Genomic DNA, 15782 nt, shown 5'->3' on the forward strand with positions numbered 1-15782 from the left:
AGAACTGCTGCCACAACACAAATGACCAGACATGTTGCATGTGCCCACAGGTTGTTATTTTGTTGCTAGCTTTGGATTTAAGTGTTGAGCTGCCATTACCTTTCTTCATCTGGCATCATGCTGGCAAACAGCACCTGCTGTTTGGTCAGGTGCTGTTCAATTTCGTCCAGCTTCTCCTGGAAGTGCTGGCAGGAGCTCTTCATCACTTCTATTTCATGGATGTTGCACTGCACAGAAAAGCAAGAAGACACCACACTTTACTGCTTTTATTTGAGCACTTCAATGCTGAGTGCTTTTGAAGCTGACAGCCTGAATGGCATGGGTCCTCCTCTTACCTGCACAACAGGGACTCTGTGAGCAGCTACCATGAATATCCAGATGGCACTTCAAGTGAGTTTGCTCTGGGTGCATCACTCGCATCCCAGTCACCACCTTTTCTCCTAAAACACGTAGGATTGAGTTTTGGCACTACTCAAGCCAGTGAGAATTTAATTTTTCCCATTGAAGAGGAAAAGGACTTTGATCAAAGATCTCATGCAATTTGTCAAATTCTGTTATTGCACTGTTGTCAGACATTATATTTGAGCAGGATGAGTTGCTATGGGTTAATGGTAGGTTAAATTATTGTCCTCTGGAAATTAGAAACTGTTTTGAGGAGAAAGAGGAAGAGAGAGAGAGAGAGAGAGGAAAGATACAGAAGAAGTATGAGAAGTGTCTTTCCTGATGGAACATGCCAAACTCCTTCTTGCACTCAGAGCAGTTTCAGCATAATAAGGGTGCATGCTTTCAGAATGCGGATGGTATTGTCATTCAGGTCACTAGGGCCACAAACAATTTTCTAGTTGGTTCCTCAAGGCTAACAAAAATCTGTAAAGCACCACGCAAAAAATACAAGAGACACAGTGTGGGTAGGTTTGGTAAAGAGTTGTGTCAGCTCTTAAAGATGAGGTATGAGCAGTTCCCCAGGCACTGACTATTTGGGCATATCACAGAGCACAAGTTCACATAGATTTATTCAGTGTTCAGGCACAGGTGGCATGGAAGGGGGACTAGCTGTTCCAGGACTACTCATGCAATAACTTTTTTGCATGTAAATGGTAAATTTACTGTCTACCAGTTGTTACGTAGTGGTTGCATTCCCCATGTGTGCCCTGGGTAAATGGCACATAAACTGAGCTAGCTTCTCTCAGTTAAAGATGTAGAAACTCCTTCACCTCTAATGCAAAGTACAAAGCAGGCAAAGGTGTATTCTCTGCAAAGTGGCTAATATTCAGTAAAATCACTCACTTATCGTACAGATCTTGAATAACAGTACGATGCAAAATTTGTTCCTCCTACACTCCCTGTCCACAGAGTAGAGAAGAAAAAACACTATTAGCCCCCATTTGTAGACTGGTAAAATAGTAGATAACCGATAAGAAAAGTCTTCCCAGTCCACTATAAGGTACTGACTCACTGCCATCTTGTGGCAACAGCAAAATAACTGACAAAAGGCTTTATGCTGTTCAATATACTGTTCAAAAACAAGGCATTGCAGATATATACATTCAATGATGTGGCAGCATAAAACTCACCAGTTTCACTTTCTGGAACTCTTATCTAATAACTTTCTTCCTCAACGTGTACAACAGTTAAAGTTTCATTTCCTTATGAAGAGCAATGAGAACAGGAAAAATGGAAATGCCTGTTAACTATCAGGAGCTATGCTGCTACTTCCACGTTTTCCTCAGGATGCAAAAGCCCCTCCTGACTTTCCTTGCTTTATTCCCCAACACATTTTGAGTCTTTCACAACTTTGGGGAGCTCTCATCAATTCTGAACAAAGAAATAAAAAATCTGGTGACTTTTTACTGTATTTTTTTTTCAAAATCATCTTAGCAGGACTTTAGATTTAATGCAAGTTTCTTATTCTACCATGATATTATATGATGGATTGCGGCTCTGAGAAGTCATAATTCACTTTAATTTAGAGCAGTTTGGCTTATGGTATCTACGTAGATGTTCACAGTTAGTCTTTAATAAACACTAGGTAATATAACCTAAATGAGTTCTCCGCAAAATGAGGGTTACACTAAATCATGTCACCTTGCATTTTCTGCAGTCCAATAAGTTATTCAGTTACTGTAACTCAGCTGATTCACAGGAACTCACTGAAACTCATTCTCGTATCTCAGCTTTTCATTTGACCTGTAGACTTAATCACTCAGTTGGCAGGAACCATTTTAGGACTGAACTGATGTATGTAAGTTACTAAAAGAAGCAGCCCAACAAAACTGAAGATACACAGATAGGTTTGCCCTTTTTGTCCAGAAGGGAGTGCTTCTTTCCCCATCCATTTTCTCAGTTACATTCCTAAGATATGTCTCACTAAATAAGCAAGTATGGCAGGAGAGGAAAGGAGGAGGCAGCTTGTACATTTAGCTCATTAGTGTGTCAACTATCCGTGTTTATGAAGAAATGTACTCACCGGAACAAGATCACATGTTGCAGCACCCTGTAGGAGCATCAGTGTTTTCAAGACCTGCAGCTTGGTGGGGGCATGGTTTGAGCAGCAGCCCACAGGGTGCTGGGGAGAGACAGGCACAGAGAAGGTCCACGGGCAGCAGCCATGGCAGCAGCAACAGTGACAGCAGTGACTGCCCTGCACAGCCTGGACATCAGAGGCTCCACCCCAGTAGCATGGCCTGTCTCTGCCAGAAAGCACAGTGTCAAGAGAGGCTGATTTTTTCAGGTGAGCATGGGGTGGGTGAAGCAGTGGTGGCCACCTGGGTTTCCTGGCACAGATGTCAGTTTGGCTGGAAGCTTCAGTGGTCTGCTTCACGCCATCCTTTGAAGCCCCTGGGTCTGACTTTCTGAGAGAATCATCTTCAGAGGAGTCCACAGAATCTTCCCTAGCAAGGGTGTCACTGAAAGGAGCATTTTGCCCTGCGCATTTCACCCTTGAAGTAAACTCCAGCCCTGAAAACATCTGAACAGTAACAGATTTTAGAGGAGCAGAAGCCATTTCATTGTTTTGGACGGTGTCTCCCTGTTCTGATTCATCAGCACCTAACATCTTCCCTATACTACCAGTCTTTTGATCTACAGATAAATTTAATCGAGGTCCTTCTGCTAGGCAGGTGGGATGTCTCCAAGATACTTGTGGAGAACAGCATGAACTGGCACTGCTCCTGCTTTGCGCTGCTGAGCCCTGCTGTGGAGTTTCTAGGAGCTCTGTTTCGGAGGAGCATCTTGTATTTTTTGAATCACCATCCATTTTGCAGAACTTTTGATCATTTGTCACCTTGTTCACTGCAAACAGGGTATCATCTTTGCTGACCACTTCCATACCCCACCATGGTCCTTTAACATGCTCTTTGTGACCTCCATGAGCATTTTCATTACATGTAACTCCAACATCCTTTTTGGTTAGGCACTTCTCACCTTCATCTTCACCTCTGATTTTGCTCTCGCTGATGTCTGCAGAGTTAAAATCAATCAGTTCAGTGAAGGCTACATTCATTGTTTTGTGTCCTGTTTTAAAATATGAATGATGATCAAATTTTGAGGAGATAGGATCTCCTTTATTCTGAGTATCACCCTGAAAAAAAAGGCTATGCTCTTTTATGCATTTCTCTTTTTCCAGTTGCTTTCTTCCATTTTTATCCTCTTTCCTGTCCATGTCACATAAGATTTCTTGTACAAAACTCTGTGGTTCAGCATTACAGGCCTCATACTCTCCATTTTCTGCAGTTAGCAGCAGATGAGTCTCTTCTCCCTGGTCACTGCCTCCTTTTGTTGATTCAGGTACTGTCAAAATGCTCTCACAAGCTGTGATGAAGACCTTAGCACCACAATCATCTAGCTTTTGTTGAAAATCTTCACTTAACATTGCAAACTCTGTCCTGTCTGACAGAGCTGTTTCTTGATTATGGATATAAGAAATAAAATTAATCTTTCTTGAGAGAGATGCATCCTGAAAGAAAAAAAAAAAAAAAGAGAGAGAGAGAAAAACAAAAAAGGAGCTGAAATATTATACCTGTTCTATCACACTGTTTTGGCCCACTGCTGTTTTGCCCTGGGTACCCCAAGCCCAGAGGCATCTTTAAATACATCTTTAAACATCTTTAAATCTTTAAATACCCAGTGAACCAAAGAATCAAAGATTCTAGTAGTTTCTCTTTTCTAATGCCTCGCACAAATCTTGCATTAATGTGGTCAAAGAGTTGCGCAAAGTTCTGAGAAAGCTTCTCACCTTCTCAGGTTTTGTACATGTATGAATTTGTTTTAATGAAATTTTCAAAACTCCATGATTTTTTTAAATATTACTTGTGCCAAGGTTACACAGTTTTCATAGACCTACCAGTAACAATTGCTCATTTCTTACTTGCAAAACTACAGGTTCTGGCAGCTCCTCCATGAACCCACTGCTGTCTGACTGGCAGCTGCTTGTTCTTGTCACCAACACCTCTGCTGGGGTAAACAAAAAGGTAAGAAAATCAGAAAGCAAGGCAGAAAACAGTACCAGGGCAAAATAAATATAGAGCTAAGTTGGATGCTTAAATGCACCTTTCTAGAAATATTCTTGATCCTGGTCAGAAACCTGCAATATTGCTGCAACCAGAAAAAAATAACAAAATGTGCTCAGCATAACTACTGCTGATGTTACTAAGTGTTGACTTATTCACAAGTGTAATCATCAGCTGCAGATTTCAGATTTTGATATGTTCATACAACATACACGATGTAAATAGCCTATAAAGCAGCCAACCACTTGTTTTCCTTTGCTAAAAATAGTGACTTTTGATTGTAAGAACTAGATCAGACTAAGTCTCATTCATACCTATGTAGCTCCAATGGCTTCAGCCAGGTGACTCCTGCAGAGAAAGGGAGCTGTCCTAGCCTCTAATCAGATCAGTTTGTCTCTACTTTGAGGCACCGTGTATCATCTTTATTGTTTTTTGGTCTGAAGACAGGAAATCACAGTAAGAAACAGAGATGATGTAGGGTTGCATGGCAAGACATAAAGGTAAGAGGAAGATATTCTAGATTTACTCTAGGTAAGGTTTCTAATCTAACCACATCATCTGGCTAAATAAATTATTAACCCAACTTTAGCAATTAAATTATAAATCATTAGCTACTGGATTTTATGAGTAAATCCAACCCTCTTTAAAAGGACAGATGATTGAGAGTTAACCCTCAGTTGTCTTGTACACCCCCATATCTGTCAGCCTTGGATAACTTGTACTTTCAGATAACCTTAATCCTCAGATAGTGCCCTCATTCACAAATAGCTGGCAGCAAAACAGAGGTGGAGTTGGGAGGGGAGTCTGCTGGGGAAAGGAAGAGATTGAGACTAAGACATTCTGGATATATTTCCTCTCTTTTTCCTTACATACCTAGTGGCTTTTGAATTCTGAGACCTTTTATCTTCTGGTTATATCCATGAAAATACAATTATTTACCTAGTGGTTCTGAGATCTGAGTTATTAATTCTCATTTGTGTGAACTGGAAAATGAACAAAAAAGTTTACAGATTATGTTTTCACACATGAATAGACTATGGGCTTTATTAAATGCATCTTGGGCATCAATTAATGAAAATCACACAATCTATTTGTAGGTAGCAACTGTAAAATCAAAACCAGACGTAATTTTATGGTTTCCAAACGAATTGCTTATATTGTCAGTCCTGGTGTCATCAGCAGCACATCGGTCAGTCACTTTCCTATTTTGGATGAAAAATACATGGTTCCCATCTCACGCATTACAAAATTTGCCGTGCTGTTGCTGGAAATTGCCTGGTTTGTGGGTGGTCTCAAAACTCATCCTTACAGTTTCCCACAAATGAAACCATGGTTCAACTTCTCCCCTAGAGAGACTGCTCTACAGATTCTCTAAACTTTTAAAAAAGCTGTTTCAATTACCCTTTGTATCTTTGCCAGCTGTTGCTTCCAGTGTGTCAGTCTGGCCTATAGTTTTCAATACATAAAAATGAAGAAAAAAAGATCGAAGAAAATTTTGAAAAGCTGAAATGCTTCAGCTGCTATAGTTCCAACCAGTTTGAGACTCAAATTATTTGAGCCCCAAATACTCAATTGTATTCTGCAATCATAACAAATGAACTTCAGACTTTTTAAGGTTTGCGGAGTTAGAAGACCACATTATTAGCAGATTATGTAGTGTTTTGAGGTGTCCTGAGACATTCAGGATACCCAAGTAGTTGGCATGTGACTAGAAATTACATGTAGGGAAATACTTCATAACTTTTAATGGAAAAGTTCTGTGAGAATTCATTTTCTGTCCTCACCAAAACCAGGTGGCTGTAGCCAGGTTTGACCTGTTTATTGTGTTAAACACAATGCATCTGTTCTAACAATACAGTCAGTTGTGTTTGTGTATTGCAACTACACAGCCTTCCCATCCATGTTTATATTAATGCACTAGCTAGAGAAATACCCAAAACCACACTGGAAGACCATCTGTGTATGTGTTTAAAAATGGTAATATAATAGGACCTAATGACCATCCTGAGTATAAATCCAATTTCTACAATTTTTATGTTAGCAAAATAGAAACTTATAGAGGAGAAGTATAGTGGAAGGAGTACCATGGTAAGCACAGTTCACCTGTGCTTGTTACTGTGATTTCCTGTCCTCAGACCAAGTAGTCACCTTCATCTGAGTTAGGCTTCTAATTTGTACCTACCTACATATTAGATGTGTAATGAACTCCTAGAGTAAAGGCTTAAATTACCCATATAGTCAGTGCAAAGCATTGTCTCTAAGGGTCTGAGCTGCAATTCTTTTCCAACTACATTCAGATGCCTAATTTAATCATTACATCCCACACTGACTTGCAAGATCCTACCCAGTGTGCCAAGCCCTGTTGAAGGTAGGCAGGTGAAGATAAGGAGTTTTATGTTTATGGTTTAATGTCTGTATACCAGAGCCAAGTGATGTTTGTATAGTGGAGGGCAGCATTTGCATAGAGGGGAAATGGTGCTTTGGGTGAGGAGTGGGTCAGCCTATTAATTCACTTCCTCTTAGTGTCCCAAATAGCAATTGAGAGTGCAAATTAGACTGATGCTGTCCTGAGAAGGAACAGATTTTCTCTCTTCACAAAATTTTCAGTAATGTTATTAGCTTCCCAATGGTAACAATCCAATTTAAATAAACTAAAGCCTTTTAGCAACTGGAAGATAGTCTTTAGGAGGGATACAAGTTGGCAAAAAAGATGAAGGGAAAAATCAGCAAAATTTATGTAGTTTATTTTGACATTTAAAAATGCTTGTATCTTTCTCTTTCAAATGGGTATTTTTTTCTTTCCTGAAAGCAACTTAATTTTTCAGTTTGAAGAATGGTGCAAAAAATGGGTTAAATCACCTGAACATTAAGCAAAACATGTTTTCATTTCTACTCTACCCAAACCGCATTTTTCCCTGATCATTTGGTTCAACCACTGAACCAAAATATTCATTATTCATGCAGCTCTACTCAGTTCTCCTAGTGTGTGGAGACACCCAAACCTATAGAGATTCTGCAAATACATGCAGAGCATCACACCAAGGAAAGATAAAGTATGTTTGGAGAAGAAGTAGAGACACAGACCAGTATTCAACTCTGAACGAAAAATTACAACTCTGGGCCCTGTGTGGAGAATACATCTGGCTATGCTGGAAAGTGGAAACCTGAGAGTCGCCCCTGAAGACCTTGGTGAGGAAAACCTTGGCTCTTCGCCTTTCTGTGCTAATTGAACTGGGATAGTTTAGCTCCTGCATCCCATTTCTGTTCTGCCTGAATTTTAAATAAAAATAGGTTAGAGGAACTTACTAATCAGGTTTCTGCTTCATTTTGTATCGTATAAGAAAGTACATGCCTTCCAAATCCCAGAGTTCCCACAGCTTTTCAGCCCTTTACTTAATCAATCCAATGTCATTAAGAGACTTTCTCTCCCCTTATTTGCATGCAGATACAGTGGCTCCCATTTTCAGGAGCCTTTAGTGCAGGAACTATCTGAAAGTGTTTGGCTCCTAGGTTCACCATTAATGAAAGAATATTCCCTTATTAGTAAAAAAATAAGTGCTGGAGTACAGTTCTGCATTCCTCTGAAGATTCCACAGCTGGTTTTCTGTGGACTTGGCTGCAAACAACACAAGCTCTTTCTAGTTTCCAGCTTGGAGAATATTTGCAAACTGAAAAAGATGCCATGCTTGTAAATAATAGCACATTTTTTGCATATGTTTTGAATTGCATTAACATTGATGAATGTACTTCAATATTTGTTTTCTGTATCATTTGAGTACATGGGGAAGCAAAGGCATAAAATTTTCAAATGTAAGAGCATTTGTGTGAATTTGCACTATAAATTCACAAATTAAAATCTGGAGTGCTCACCCCATCATAGGAAAAAGCATAATGGCCAATTGCAACCTAGCAATGCTGTTCAAATTTTAGCTGGTTTTGTAGCTATTTAAATGTAGCTGGGCATTGATGTGGATAAATATTCCTAAAACTATCTCCTACATACAAAGGACTAAATAATGCACAGAAGCCACAGTTTAGTCAAATATTTTGTAAAAGAACAAGAAGCCTGAAGGACTTACAGTAAGAATTTGCCACTTCGCTTTATAAACAGTCATTTTGCAGTCTCACACAAAACACTTAAGACATTAACTTCATTACAGTTTAAAAACTCGGGCTATATTCAGCAGGGAAATTAGACTAAGGCTTACATCTATGCATAACATTCCCACATTCAGAGTTAAGTGGACACACAAATATCTCACTGATTGGGCCTCAAGGAACACATCCATTCAACAATAGTTGAATTCAACCTTAGTTGAATGCAGTAAGAGTAGGATGAATGAAGATCACACCATGTTCACAGAACTGCCAGAACTGAATAGACATTTTGGATGTTTTGGTTTTTGCTTCTCAAACACAAGCATCAAATACTAAAAGTCCACCAGAGCTGCTCACCACTATGTCTTTAAAGGCAGTAAGTGGAAGATGTGAAAGCTCTGACTCTCCAACACAATGAAAAAAAAAAAATTATAGGACAGAAAAAGAGCTTTCAAAAATCCATTTTCAAACAGTGGTTTCAAAATAGAGGTTAATTTTGAGTAGTTGACTGGATTCTTCCATTTAGATGTTTCATTTTATCTCCTCTTGCTCTGTAAACTGGTACATCATAGGTTATCCTTAACAATACTGCCCTGCCTATGGCATTACACAAAATGATGTTGCAGGATGAGCTGGCCATGTGCTAGGGGGATATGTCAGCTGCATGGCAGAGTTTCAGATAGTCCAGTTCTATGATCAGAGAGCTGCTGCAGCTTACTCCCCTCTCCTGCTGCTCAGAGGACAGGCACCACCAATTTTTGAGTATCACACTCCATGATATGGCCATTAAGACCTAATAAAATGCCACTGAAAATATGCATTCTGCATAAGTCATGAAGAACCCTTTTTTTTTTTAAAGTGCTGTTACCCAGGACAGTGGACTTTCTGAAGCTCACTCAACCTTGGTGCACCAGAAGAAAATATTCTGTACAACTTTCAGATTTTTGGGAAAGGAAGCATTGCTATTTATATCAGTTCTCATGTATGTGGAAAAACCTGATGCTATATAAATGTTCCATAAAATCTGTTCATTCCCAGCATTCCATACTATCTTTCCTTGGTCTAAGAAGTAGCTCCCTCATAGGCACTGCCCTGATTACTGATTGTTGGCTATGAACATCAACATTTCATTCAGTGCCACTGAAATCTCAAAGGAAAAGTCTATTCTTAGTCTTTTTTTTTTTTTAAATATCCCTATACAACTTCTGTAGCACCAGTTCACTTTCCACATTGCAGAAATGGCAATGAACAAGGAGACCAAGAGATATCTAGTTAATATTAATCTTCTAGCCAAACGCAACACACAGTTCTACGACTTGCCTGTAAGAGAAATCAGTCCAAAACTGCTTGTCACTGGAGCAGAACTGCAGCCCTGATCCCTCTCTGTACAGCTACATGTTTTGTGCTGCATTTCAGGAGATCAACCACCAGATGGCAGCAGCGCATAAACCACAGCTTGTGTTTCCAAAGGCCAGCACAAACTCGAGTTTTTATCCATGTCCTGCAAATTTTATTTTTCAAGGACATTATAGCAGAAATTAGATAAACCACCTTATTAAAGAAGTCGCATTATCTGAACACAAATAATGTCCTCCATGTGCAGCAAAATCTTCTATTCTTATTCAAAACCAGTGTAGCTATGAAATTTTTCTATGCTCTTCTCCCTTTGAACTGAAGGGGAATTTCATGTCAATCATCTAATACAGTGCTGCTGGGTGAAAATATATTTTAATAAAGCTCTACACGGAGCAATTTTTGTTATTAATTATTCTGGTAGGTGCTCTATGAATGGAACAAAATAACAGTCTATGACCAGAAGACCTTACAAGGTGAACAAAACCTGGCTCCTCTGAGATATCTCCTGCTTGTCAAAACCCAGTTCCGCCAGCTCTCACCCGGCCTGCAGTATTCTTCTTCCCATCACTTTGGGTACCACTGGCACATGGAGGACTTCAGGTATACTTTGCTTTTTGTGGGGAGTGAAGCCAGACCCACTGTAAACAAGGCAGGAAACCCCTTCAGTCCCCATGGCTGCAATGATGTCAGGTGGGACATGAGTGCATGCATGTTGCACCTTGAGGAGGTGAGACAGGGCCAGAGGGGACGAAAGGTGGAGGGCACATATGTCACGTGACAGCTACTGATATTTTGCTTCATCTCCATGTTCAGCCTGCAGTTTTACGGTTATCTATGGGGGTCTGGCTGTCACAGCCATCGTTAGCAGGAGACACGTGCATAGCTCCAGGGGCATTGGGAACACGCACACCGTGCTTCACATCCTCCTGTGCAGCCTCCACTCCTTGCCTAGGGCCCAGCTCCCCACACAGCTCTGGGTGCCCACATCCCCCTGGGAGGACATTGGCCTAGATGCTCTCCAGATATCAGCCATAAGCGCTTGAGGGAACCAGGTCACAGAGCATTAAAGACACAAACTGCGCCGGCTCAGAGCACGACAGAAATAGCTAGGTAGCAGATCTACATCTATCGACAGAGCATTCCTCCTCCAAAACACTCGGGGAAAAAAGACATCAAGTTCCAGCCAAGTTTTTGGCTTAAGATGCAGTGCATAGTATGGATATGTCTAGCATGCTCGTGGCACAGCACAGCCAGCAGGCAGAGCACAGCAGCCTGGAGCACTGCCCAGGTTGCAAAACCTGTCTGAAATGCAGGGTGACAGGGTGGCTGTGGCTAGACAGCTCAAGGTACCTGTACTACATGTTGTCACACTTTAAAGCCGGTGGACATATTTACTGATTTTAAACTAGCTTCAGTACATCTGCTGCACGCTGCAGTCAGCGCCGCAACAGCAGGTATAAATATACTCCTTTGTGAAATGCCGGGGGCTGGTGGGTGGGTGGGTTGGCTCTCTCTTTCGCTCTCTCACATTACAGGTTGTCCTGAGCTTGTGTGTAGAAGGAAGCTTTGGGGAAGAACTGAATTAGCTGATATTATTATGTTAAGCTACTCATTTAAACAAAACTAAAGCATTTTAGGTTTGGTTTTGTGCTTTGGTTTTGGTTCTTTTTTTTATGTTCATTTCCCCTCCTCCCTACCCAAACTGGAGATGAATATGGGCAAGGGAAGAAGCATGTTCTCTACCTTCTACATCGCTGAAAAGTATATAATTTCCTGCACTACTAAACCACCCTATGCTTCTCTAGAGAGGGTCAGAAATTATGTCTGTGGGCATTGGTGGCAGAGGTTAGGCAACCAGAAGTCTCCTCTGTTGCCCCTGTCAACAATATCCCCAGGACAATTTGGTCCATGACTCTGGGAACCACCTTTAATAGGCTGGGTGGAGCTACAGAAAGTATTTAAAGTAGCTGAGGACAGGGGTCATGTTAGTTTTGGTAATACAGATCGACACAGTGAATCTCCCACGCTATTGCTTAGAGCAGCAGACGCACCCCTGCAAACTGCCACGCTCGGAAGCAAGGCAGCTGCCTTTCCACCAGAGCTTCCCATCGTCTCCTGCCTCTCCTAGACAAGAACACACTGCCCTAGAAATGACAGAAGTATAAATGAGTAATCTAAGAGCTGAATTTGACAGGAAAAGAGAGAACACAAAACTGTAGGCAGTTCTCTGTGATAAATGATGTTTCTGCAGTCTGGGAAGTTAGGAGTAGTGATGAATCTAGTCAAAACCTGAAATTGCAGTCACTTTGACAATGGTCTTTTATCTTCCCTCAGCTGATGAAACAGCTTCAGACTTTGCCAGGTCGTCCTCCTACTTTTCCTTGAGAGTCAGTATCACTTCCATCTTATTTCAACTGAGCTTCAGCCAACTGTCATTAATTCAGATTCGTGCTGCTGCCAAATGTCGGGAGAGACGGGTGATGGTTGTGTCTGCTTCTGATGAAAATGAGAGGTAGAGCTGAATGTCATCAGCCTACACTGTAGATCACGTTACATCACAACTTCTCCCAGTAGCAGCTGCACAGAGATAATGAATAAAAAATAAGCGATCGCAGGGAGTCTCATAGGGCTCTCTGCAACTGAGAGCACCTCACAAACGGGAGGATGGCTTCCAGCAACCTTTACAGAGACCTTTGAGAAAAATGAGAGAAAAGTCTCTATGTTTTTGCTAAGTCCTGGAACTTCTGCCTGGTCGGCAGTACCCAAAGCAACTGGGAGGTCAGAACTGGTATCTGGCTTTTGGGTGTTACTTTGTAGAGATCAACAGCCAATTATAATTGCTCTATTTCCATGATAACAGCCATTAAACTGTGTTCAGGGGATCTAAGAGCATCAGGCTCAGTAAGCTTGTCTCTCCTCCCCTGAGGAGAAATGCCAAGCATCAGTCAGTAGTTGAGACGTAGGTAGGAGATCTATGGAATACGAATCATATTTCTCATCTGTGAAGAAATTAAAGTTCTCCAGGGCATAAAAAGCACGCCCAGGAGAACACCAAAGTTCCCCCTCTCACAGGTGTCATCAACAGGCTATCACTGTTGATCTAAACTGATGTCTCTTAAGCATTTGGTTGTCAAAGTATCTGGTTGTCCCCTTGGATACCTAAGGTATTCTATGATATTCTAGGATATTCCCCCCCCACCAAGATTTAAACAATAGCAGGTTTTATAACTTTCACTGGGCCATCTGCCTTAAATATGTGGTGTGTGCATATCCTTTCCTACTAGGATGAATCAGCCTGCTGCAGTAGGACCTAAAATGTGACACATACATGCGATGAAATGTTATAAATGTGCAATGACTTTTAGGAATGTACTCACTGAAAATCATACAAGTCCCCAGAGTTCCTGGGACAGCTGCTTAGACCTGAAGGCTGTGGGCAAGGCCTCCCAATACCACTGGCAGGTGGCACGACCTATCAGATGCCATTTCAAAAGTCTGCCAGACTTCCTTTCTCTGCTACTCATCTAGTTTCTGTACTGGTGAACATGGCATTTCTACCTCCTGGGTCTCCATCTTTATATCCATTGCTGAACTCAGACACATGCATGTGTAAGAGATACATCAAGGAGGACTGTGGCAAAGTGAAGCAGCCAGAGTATTCTCAAAAGCTGCAGAATTGCCCTTCTAGGAAGACTTCTTTGAGGGGACCAGACAATTCAGGATGTTTCTTGACCAGCAGAAGATGCGGGAGCTTTTGAAGACTCATGATCTCACAACTTTGCTTTGCATTTTGGTCTTTTGATTCAGTTTCTGCTTCCTGACAGCTTCTGCTTCTTTCTGAGACCACAGGACTTTCCCTCCAGACTTCCTTGGCTACAAACTGCATTAAAATTGTATAGTTTTCTCTTATTCTCACTTACAGGTCTCTTATGTATGAAACAGGAAACAATAAGAAGGCCTTTACACAGTTCATGCACAGATGATAGGAAAAATACAGGCTGCGGCATCGTAAAACAAATGGAGGCAACCCAAAGTGCCTAAAGAAGATGAATATCTCCTTTATGCCAGGTCACCTGCAGAAGATAAAACTGGTGTAAAGAGAGATCAAGCTGTTATGGATCTATTATTCATCATGCTTTATAAAGGGAGACCTCATATTTTGAGGCTGTATGTGATCATTAACCAATGTCAAAGTTTAACATAAATGTCAGGTAATATTGACACAAGAGTACTTGTAGGACATTTTTAAGTTCAGCTCCTGATTTTGATTGCAGCTTTAGCAAGTCTTTCCTTTGGCTATCTTTTTGCCTTTCCCTTTCCTTTAATCTATACTTCAAACTAAAAGTCACTGTGTTATACATGAAGAAAAATAGTGTGATGTTTGCTCTTCAACAAGTATGAAATACTAAATAGCTGTTCCTTTCTTTATACTGAAAATACAGAAAGTTATCTGGAAAACCCTGTACTCCTTGAAACATAGAAAATACATGTTTTCTTCTTGCACTTTTGAAGACACAGCTCCTTCAATTGCAGGCAGACGTTACAATGGATAATGGATAATAAACAGGATTCACGTTCTTGGCACTCGGTCAATTAAAAGAAATACCAATTGCATTCTGTGAATATTCCCATGGTGCCAAACCATCAGAGGAGTCGGTGAGTAGGAGGAGTGAAGGTGTGATAATTGAAAGAATTGCTACTTGATAAGTCACAGGAGCTAATGTGTTAGCTCAGCATGTGGGGAAGCTAGGACGTTCCCAGCTGCCGCAAAAACTGGGTGTATGTGATCCCTGGCACCACTCATTGGGACAAGATGAATCACAAGCGCTTTGGTAGCGAGCTACCATGTCACAGCGAGCCAGATGGAGGTGGTTACTTCCCTGATTGATTGCCTCTTGGGCTACCAAGGGCTTTTCCAGCAGTCTAATGCCTTTCTGTTGGCATTCGAGCGCCCGGGAGCAGCATGTCTGCTTGGGTCAGCCCCGTGCAAGAATTCCTGCTTTTCGGGTGCCTGGCCGCCCCACAGAGGGAGAGGAAAGTAAATAAGGAGCAAGAGGGAGTGGGTGACTACGGCACACACTGAAACAACGTCGGCTTCTGATGCCTCCTTAATAGATGCTGCTGCTGCTAATGGATTTTCAGGCACTTGCTGAGCTAACGGGGGTGAGCAACATTGAAACATCCTTTAGTTAAACCCAGTGCTTTACAAAGGCTAATTGAAAACGGAAGGAGCAGCAGGGGTGGGGGAGGAGAACAAGGCAGAAGAGGGGGTGAAGGGGGAGAACAGCTCTATTTTTCAAGTGCTGAATATGAAATCCCTGCAACAGATGAGTTTACATGCAAGCCTGCACCTCATCAGGGCAAAGATACAGTGAGTGGAGTCAAATAATTTTCCTCTGCACACAGCATCCCCAGCCCCTCACCCTGCCCAGCCAGCTTTCTCAACTGTGAGCTTTAGAATATAAACAGCCAATAAGTAAGGACAATAACTGTAGTTCCTGCTGAGAGCTAACTCTGCCTGTCATGCATTTGTTGGGTCCTAATACAGGACAGTGAATAAAGCTTCATTACAGAACAATGGAGTTAGCTGCCAGAGCCTACAGATTTGAATAAACAACAAATAAGCAACATCTGCTCCAGCATATGTGTATGGTAAAAAAAAAGTCACAAAATAAAAGAATTTGTAAATGCCAAAAGCAACACTAAACTGCCAGTGCTACTGTAGAGTGAATTTTTAATTGCACATGCATACAGGCAGGCTGTGGGTATTAGTCTCACATATGTCTGGTTGCTGCCAACCTGGGAGTATAGATGAATTTA

The 15782-nt window shown here is 41.3% G+C and overlaps 1 protein-coding gene and 1 long non-coding RNA gene across 15 annotated transcripts in view; one reads left to right on the forward strand and one right to left on the reverse strand.

Moving 5' to 3' along the window:
- Positions 1-15782, forward strand: part of LOC139827242 (uncharacterized) — a 77291-nt gene that overhangs the window by 41105 nt on the left and 20404 nt on the right. For 5 of the 9 annotated variants that reach the window (XR_011737673.1, XR_011737668.1, XR_011737665.1 and 2 more), the window contains 3 exons: positions 4381-4469; positions 7473-7697; positions 14496-14618. This is a non-coding gene — a long non-coding RNA (uncharacterized lncRNA). The remainder of the gene's footprint in view (positions 1-4380; positions 4470-7472; positions 7698-14495; positions 14619-15782) is intronic. The other 4 variants (XR_011737671.1, XR_011737667.1, XR_011737670.1 and 1 more) reach the window with 2 other exon arrangements.
- Positions 1-15782, reverse strand: part of ITPRID1 (ITPR interacting domain containing 1) — a 50755-nt gene that overhangs the window by 4883 nt on the left and 30090 nt on the right. For 5 of the 6 annotated variants that reach the window (XM_071804738.1, XM_071804735.1, XM_071804734.1 and 2 more), the window contains 3 exons: positions 4367-4452; positions 2468-3955; positions 100-227 (listed from right to left, as the gene is read on the reverse strand). In XM_071804738.1, the coding sequence (XP_071660839.1) occupies positions 100-227; positions 2468-3955; positions 4367-4452 (1702 nt within the window). The remainder of the gene's footprint in view (positions 1-99; positions 228-2467; positions 3956-4366; positions 4453-15782) is intronic. The other variant, XM_071804739.1, reaches the window with a different exon arrangement.

The sequence above is a fragment of the Patagioenas fasciata genome, chromosome 2 (assembly GCF_037038585.1).
Source record: "Patagioenas fasciata isolate bPatFas1 chromosome 2, bPatFas1.hap1, whole genome shotgun sequence".
NCBI lineage: Eukaryota > Metazoa > Chordata > Aves > Columbiformes > Columbidae > Patagioenas > Patagioenas fasciata.